The sequence below is a fragment of the Hipposideros armiger genome, unplaced genomic scaffold, assembly GCF_001890085.2.
Source record: "Hipposideros armiger isolate ML-2016 unplaced genomic scaffold, ASM189008v1 scaffold_255, whole genome shotgun sequence".
Classification (NCBI taxonomy): Eukaryota; Metazoa; Chordata; class Mammalia; order Chiroptera; family Hipposideridae; genus Hipposideros; species Hipposideros armiger.
In genome coordinates, this window is record NW_017731605.1 from 2459590 (window position 1) to 2467750 (window position 8161).

General features: G+C 42.0%; 1 protein-coding gene across 1 annotated transcript in view; it reads right to left on the reverse strand.

Annotated features, from left to right (window-relative positions):
- The window catches only part of LOC109390099 (laminin subunit alpha-3-like), a 149795-nt gene that overhangs the window by 10569 nt on the left and 131065 nt on the right, over window positions 1–8161 (reverse strand). Inside the window, exons 16-17 of the mRNA XM_019656146.1 lie at window positions 2955–3099; window positions 693–854 (exon numbers count right to left, since the gene is read on the reverse strand). Coding sequence (XP_019511691.1) covers window positions 693–854; window positions 2955–3099 — 307 coding nt within the window. The remainder of the gene's footprint in view (window positions 1–692; window positions 855–2954; window positions 3100–8161) is intronic.

Here is an 8161-nt window from a genome sequence, read left to right on the forward strand (position 1 = left end):
TAAAAAATAATAAAGGTGAGAGATTATAGCATTACCTGTGAAATCCACCCCTTGTCAACAGCTCTACCCTATGCCACCAGGTACATATGTCACATGATGGTGTTTCTACAGGAGGCCCACACCTCTATCCTCATGAATAAATGAGTGTAGCTGGCCAGGCTCTGGGGTCACAGTTTATGCAGCAAAGGAAGAGCAACTAGTTTGCAAGCTCCCTGAGGAGTGTCTAATTAACCGCACGTTATTCTACTAAGGAAAGCTGAACTGCCACTGGATCCCGTGCTTCTTTTAATAAGCTCATGAGTCACTTTTCAGCTTTTGTTTTCCCGACAAGGAGGCTTTCTTCTGCTTTAAAACAAAGAATCCCAGCACTGGCATTTAAAAGCATACGTGTCCCATTTACAACACATATTATTTAAATGGTTATTTCCTTTGGCATTAAGTAAAAGTTGACAAAAACGTGGTGCCTGATTTCCTTTGCTGGTGAGCTAATGCATGTGGGGTCCCTGAGGTTTGTACATTCTCAACCCCTCCCAGCGGAGGCAGAATCTCTTCTGCCTTTGTAGTTAACCTAATTTCTTCAATTTTAGTAACCTGAACTTCCTGATGTTTCCTCCCAGATGCCAGTAAATGATGCTCATGCAGTGAGGGAGGAGACCCAGAGAGGGCTTGGAAGGACAACGTGACTTTGTTACCTTGTCCCCCAGGTAGGAAGAAGGTGCGACCCAGGATGCACTGTGAACGGTTGAGGGCAGCTCCTGGAGGTCTGCAACCATGCTGCTGCTGCCCGGGTTGAATGAGACGGGGATGTCCACTCCGTCTCCAGTCTCCAGGCGCCAGCCCATCATATCCACAAACTGAAACACAAGAGCAAGGGATGTGAAGGCGTGCTTGTGGCTTCTTCGGTATGGCTTAATTATGCAGACTAGAAAGAGCCGTTGGGGAAGCCACCTTGCTTCAAAGGCCTCCTGTCTGTGTCTCCTCTCGGCTTGCCCTCGGAATTCTCAGAGGGCAGAGACCGTATGTATGTGGAATTTATCTTTGTATTTCAGCACACATCCTGGTTCTTGACATTTAATAAGTGTCCAATAAATGTTAGAATAATACATCAATAAGTATAGGAATCATAACTAGGAGTGTGAGTGCATTTTAATGGCGAACTCCTTATAGAGAAAATGTGATGTGGAATACAGTGGCCTGCTATCATTATTTTTCTCTAAATGGAACATCGTAATTAAATATTTCCCTGATCACAAAGGAAGCCAGGAATTAAATTATGAGGGGAAGAAAAAGAAGAACCTGACAAGGTGTAGTTTAGGAATGATGCTTCCAGGTTCCCTGGAGGCAAGGAGAGGAGATTTCAAGGTGAATTTAAAAACTTTTTGTTTTTCCATTTACAAGCCTGTGCTCCTTTCAGGAGGCACACAGTAAATATATAAGATAATCTTTCTTTGAATACTTGTTGGACATAAGACATTACTCACACAAAGAAAGCAAGCATGAGACTCCTGGCTCATGAAGGCAACAAAAGTTTTAGTTTCATGGAGTTCATTTAAAAAGTGGCCCAAGAAAAGATGTGGGAAAATAGGTGAGAAGGAAAGTAAAACAGGAGGAACATAAGCAGATAAGCAAAAACAAGGGGGAAGTACTAAAAACTGCATTTATTTAATGAGTGTTTATTGAGCATCTACTATGTTCCAGAAGCTGTTGTAGGCACAGGGAATGTATAATATCAAGGGCTTACATGCTAGTAGTGGAGGAAGCCAGATAAGAAACAAATGTTAGAACTAAATGTATAATGTGTCAGGGAGGATAAGTGCTATTGAGTGCACTATACGAAGAAGGGTGAACACCTTGAGGGTGACCAGAACAAGCTGTGCTTGTAGGGAGTGGTGAAGGAAGGCCCCTCTGAGCATGAGATGCTTAAGCAGAGACCTGACAACCTGGGGGAGTGGGCATGAGGCCATCTATGGAAAGAATGCTGCAGGCTGAGGAATGGCGAGGGCAATACTTAACCTTTTAACAAAGCAACATACAAAAAAGTCCACAACGCTTCATGTTTCATGCCAATCCATTCTTTCCTCATTGGGAAGTATTAAGTAAAAATAAAAGGACTCTGATTCCTTGCATACCTTAGTTCTTCTTTTGTGTGTACTTTGACAATGATTATTTACTCCAAAACAAAAGCAGCTGGTGCAACCCTTGGGATTTGCTGGGTCCAAGTAGAACGAACCTTTCCGACACACATTACATTCTGCACCTTCCACGTTCTCCTATTTAAAAACATGAAACAGGAGATCATTCCTTCTAAAGGTTCTGTCATTGCAATTAGCAATTTGCACAGATTAAATACTTATATAAGATGTTAGAACGTGGGTGCTAACAAAACATTAAGACACACAGTTGTTAAGCTTTTATACTGCATTAATGGTTTAAACTTTTGTACCGCACACAATGGAAGAGAAAATTTCCTAAATTTTATCAGATTCTTCTTGTCATCTTGAAGATAGGAAATTAGCACCAGAAGGATTCACAATGTGGTGGGATCAATTCATCTCACTTATGACCAACCTCAAAACACCTGATAGGACTTGGGAGTTCTGCAACCACCTGGCAGAGCCTCTTGGGGTGGAGATTATTAATCTGGGGTCCATGGACCAGGAGTAGGCTTCTAGGGAAATTTTGAACCTCTTGAAATTGTAGACAAAGTTTGTGTTGATTTTTCTGGAGAGGGTCTGTACATGTCATCAGATTCTCAAGGTGGTCCCCTCCAAAGGATGAGATGGGTGAGAGGGACCTTCCCTTCTAACTATTTCTATCAAATGAAAATGACTATAAGATGCTACACACATTGTGGAAATCTGTTATGGGTCAGTCCCATTTCCCACACATTTTTATATGTTGACTCAACATGAAAAACTTGGCTGATGTCCCTGGGATTGCACGTTCTGTCTTACCTTGCAGAGGCAAGCCCCAGTCTGAGGGTCACAGACCCCTGGCTTAGTCCCATCTCTGTTGCAGTGGCAGGGAAGGCACTCAGGGAAGTGGTAAAACCCGGAAGCACATAGGTCACACTGCCGGCCTGTGATTCTGGGTTTGCATCTATATCCAAAGCAAATGGAGCAAAAGTTCTCATCATCTTTCTATGCGAAGATCTAAAGTCCACCGGCATTGCAGCAGAGTGGTTACTGTACAAAACTAGTTAAATACACACAGTGCCTGCCCACAGGGTGCTTACAGTCCAAGGCAGAATGGAGAGAAGCAGATAAAACGCACTTACATAAAGCAGGTCAAGATGACTATCATCTGGATGATGAAGGGGGTCAAAAGGTACAAATTCCAGTTACGAAATAAATAAGTCATAGGGATGTGATGTATACAACACGGTGACCATAATTGATAATACTATACTGCATATTAACAGAGAGTAAATCTTAAAAATTCTCATCACAAGGAAAAGCTTTGTAACTATGTGTGGTGATGAATGTTAACTAGACTTATTGTAGTGACCATTTCATAATATATACAAGTAGCGAATCATTATGCTGTACACCTGGAACTAATGTTATATGTCTATTACACCTCAATTAAAAACCAAAAGGACTGTTCCCAGATGATTCCTTATCTCTGGAGAGAGCAGCAAGCATACAGCACAATAACTCTGGTGGTCTAGAGATGGGAAATGAGACTACAGATAACCCCTCCCAAATGCAACGATCAGAAAGAGAAAACTTCCATCAGAAGAGGACCTTTAGCGATAACCTGATTTATACTGCATGGACTCCACTCCTCTCACCCGGCAGGGAGGAAAAGGATGCTATGCATGGACAGTGCTGTTGTTGTCACAAAGGACCAACCCAGCCTGGTGTCCTGAGGTCCAGGGTGTTTCTTTCAGCAAACATGCAGGGCTTCTGGCCCAGGGGAGCATTAAGTGGATGCTGGTGCCAAACAAGCAACCCACACATTGAACACCATTGGTGGACAAGGCTGTGAGTCGGCCCCTGTGCAAGTGACCTGGACCCGGGCCATGAAGGTGACGACAGGCAGACAGGGGGCTGTTTTTTAATGTTGTCACTTCATTGGAAAATAAAGAAACACGAGGATTTTGCAGGGAAGGCGGCTGTGGAAGCTGCTTGTTGAGACAAGGAAGGAGAGATAGAAGCAAAATCATGACTTGTCTGACTATTTATGTCAGAACATATGTGAGATGATGTGGTGGAATGGAGGGGTGGGCTGAGAGACTGTGATCATGTCAGTAAGATAAGATAAAGCTCTGAGCCTCACTCAGCACCTAAGGGGCAACCAGAGCATAAAAGTGAGTGAGAAAAAGCAAAATGCTTGGCAGACTGATGAGAGCAGTGGCCTGTGAGCTGAATCCTGAGAAAGCCAGTTCAGCCAGGTAGGCAAGGGTTAACCAACACGTGGGGAATATAACGTCTGGATTCCTGAGTAATGCAATGCTTCGAGCACTGAGCATAGGAATCCTGTGCATAAACAAGCAGCCAGAGTTTTGGGTGGTGCCATGACAACACAGAATCAAAAGGAAACTTCCTCTTCAAAGTCTGGCTGAAAATCTTTTAAAAACTACCTAAAGTCACGCTGACCTTGGCACATTTCTCCAGGGAAACACTCTGCTACCCAAGGGACTGCCCTCACTGCAAAGGCAAGAGGTTCCAGTAGATGCTGCCTGGACATGCAGAAAGGCGGCACTGGGGATGCAGGTCATGTGACATCATCTCCACGGCAACGTGCTCCCAGACAACTGTTATGTGACAACATCTGTGTGTGCGTGGGTGCTCTCTATGTCTCAGAGACCACCAGAAAATCAGGTGTTAGGGGAACTCTATCTTTTGCTCATTAAACACTACAGGTCCCTTAATATTACACTCAACATCAAACTCCAGTTTTAATCTAGAATCCAAAGCCTACCTGATTCATTCATTTAATTCAATAATTATTGAGAGCCTTCAACTAAAACATCCCTGTGTAGGAGACATGAGAGGGAGGGGACAAAGTAGAATAAATAGGTCGGTCTTGACCTTGGCATATTTTCACTGAGGACACAGGGCACAGAGATGCAGAAAGTTGAGTAATTATGTGAGAGATGGATGACTAGCATTAAACTTGCCTGAGGCAATGGGATGATGGGATATCTCTGTGGACTTGTAGAAGGCTTCATACCTTCTCTGAGTTTGCACTTTTAATATGTAATCCTTGAAGGATAAATACAATTTGGGGGTAACAGAAGAGGGGGAAGGAAGCCTTTTATAACTGGAGAACTGAACATATGCAAAAAGTATTTAGAGGAAGTGAGAAAACCAAGCCAGGGAAGAAAGCTGAAAAAAGGCCTAAATTAGGATAGATGGGGGGCCAGATTACCAGGGAAAGCTGGTCTTTATCCTTTCAGACAATGGGGATTTGAGGAAAATTCCTGTGCAAAGAGTGATGGGATGGAAGTGATGCTGAGCAGAGCCACATGCCCCCACAGCTGCTTGCATGCAATATGGCGCTCACCACACCGCATTGTCATTATCGGGTGGCATAGGTTCCCTTCCAGACTGTGGCCTAGGACAAGTCTTATTAGTAGGCATGTGTGCCTTCTGCACAAGGTACAGCACCTGAACTGGAGTAGGTGCTAGATACAAATTGAGCAAAAAAACATAGTGATATCTGACAAGTTAGAATTTAAGGCAAAAAGAAAACCACAAGGAACTGAGGGAAATGTATCATCATGGTTTAAAAAGACACATACCAAGAAGGTACAATCATACACATATATACATTTACCAGTATTGTCTCAAGTCTTATAGATTAATAGTTCTATGTAGTCATGACAAAATTATGGGGAAAATAAATTTCTAAATCCCAGTATAATATTGTATTTAACATATTCCTCTTTGAGTAAGGAGGGGAAGGGAGGGAAGGAGGGAGGGAAGGAGAGAGGAGAGAAGAAAGAAAGGAAGAAAGAAGAAGAGAAAGACAGAAGAGAAAGAAAGAAAGAAAGAAAGAAAGAAAGAAAGAAAGAAAGAAAGAAAGAAAAATTCAGAAGAAGATAGATCAGTTAGGTGAGCATCAATATTATTCAAACATGAAGTGAGCATCAATATTATTCAAACATGAAGTGGTGAAAGGACTTAACTAGGGGGCACCAGGTAGCAGAGAGCCGGAAATGAAGGATGATAACATATACATTGCCAGAAATTGACACCTGATTGACTGTAGGGAAAAGGCATTGATTCTAAGATATACTGGGATTTCAGGCTTTGCGGACTGGGAGGAGGCTGTCACTACTAAGTAGAAACTTTTTAAACATCCAAAGAGAGAAATGGCTTGAATGACAAGACGATGACATGGGTTTCAGATATGGGGTCAGAGTTGTAGAATTCTGGAGTTATAAGGGCCTTTAAAGATTATCTAAACTAACACTTCATCATACATGTGAGGAGACAGGAGCTCAAAGAATTTAGGGGACTTGTCCAAGGCCACCTCAGTAAAGCCCGTAAGAGAAGGCAGGTCGAACTGACTTGCAATGAAGGTGGGATAAGATAGCTATCAAGGATGAGGACTGGATGGGGAATCATGCAGGAGTGAGGGTATCTGAAGCCAGGAGAATGGGGGGGTTTCAGTGGACAAAGTAGGGGGAGGAAAGCAGACAGTCGAGTACCTGGCATAATACTAACAGCTAATACTTTTGGGTGCTAGTGTGTGTCAGGTACTGTTCTCAGGGTTTTTTGCTATCTCTATTTTACAGATGAAGAAATAAGACATGCTGATGTCACCCAGATAGTGAGTGACAGTGGCTCCAGGACACAACTGTGTGCAGACTCACACCACACATTCTAGCAGTCTGGGGAAGGAGGAAGCTGAACCAGCGAAATAGCCAGAGAAGGGTCATTCTGAGAGATAAGAGAAAGACGCTGTTGTTACAGAAGATGAAAGAAGACAGAGGGAATGCAGGTGAGAACTTTGCACTCATCCATGTGGCAGGAGCCCCATCCACCCTGCTTACCGCCGTCTCAGAGCCTGCACCCTGCCTGGAATTCACTATTCCTGTTATTCCATGAGGCGTGTCAAAGAATTTGCTTCTCCAAGTTGTTAGAACTTGCGGGCTTATGCCTAGCTGGAAGCACTTCTGTTCCAAGAATTGTCAAGTCTATGGCTTTTTCTGGTGTTTTGTTTCTCCATTTAACACAAACATTTAGTAAATCTATGAGGATTGGCTGAGATAGAGGTCACCCAAAAAGGCTTTCCTTTTGCTACCGCCCTTCTGAAAAGGTACATTTGTACATGTGGCTTCAATGGATATCGAGGTAGACTGCCATCTCCTTTAATAGATCTTAAAATAGCTTAAAAGTAGTTGACATGATAGTTTTTAAAAGCAGTGATTACCAATTTCCTTGTATCTGCCACTGATTGATAAAATCTGAGGCTATTCTAGCCTTTTTGTTTGTTCAAAGAATCTGATGGCATGCCTCCTCTTCCAGTATTAAAAGTAGATGCAAATGTACTTTTTCATTGCCATTATATATGGTTAAATTACTGTGCTGCTATAAAAATGAAGTTTGATCAATATAAGCATCTTCAACACCTCCTTCTACAGTGTTTGGCATATTTTCTGTGATACAATCAGAGATTGGAGAAGAAATAGAATCAGAATTTTAAATTTACGTGGGAAGTTGGAGATACCGTAATTTTACCAAACTTCATTTTATAGACCCAGGAAGACAAAATAACTTGTCCAGAGTCTACCAGCTACTTCATAACAAAGGTGAGTCTCAAGCTCAGTTTTATGGCTCCAACTCTATTTATTCCCAATTGTCTCTAAAATTACAATACCCATTTTGATTAAGTAAGGATGGAGTATTATGCATTGTTACAATTACTTTTGTAATTCATTTTAAATTAGATTTATATTTACAACTCAATATTTTTTTTAGGATGATTAACTTTAACACCTAAATACTCAAATAAAATTTGAAAATTCCAACTTCTTCATACTACTGGGCAGCTATATTCATTTCGTGTGGCTACTGTAAAAAATTACCGCAAACTGGGTGGCTTAAAACAATAGAAATGTATTCTTTCAAATGCTAAAAGTCCAAAATCAAGGTTGTGACCCTGCCATGCTTTTTCCAAAGGCTCTAGGAGTGAACCTATTGCATGC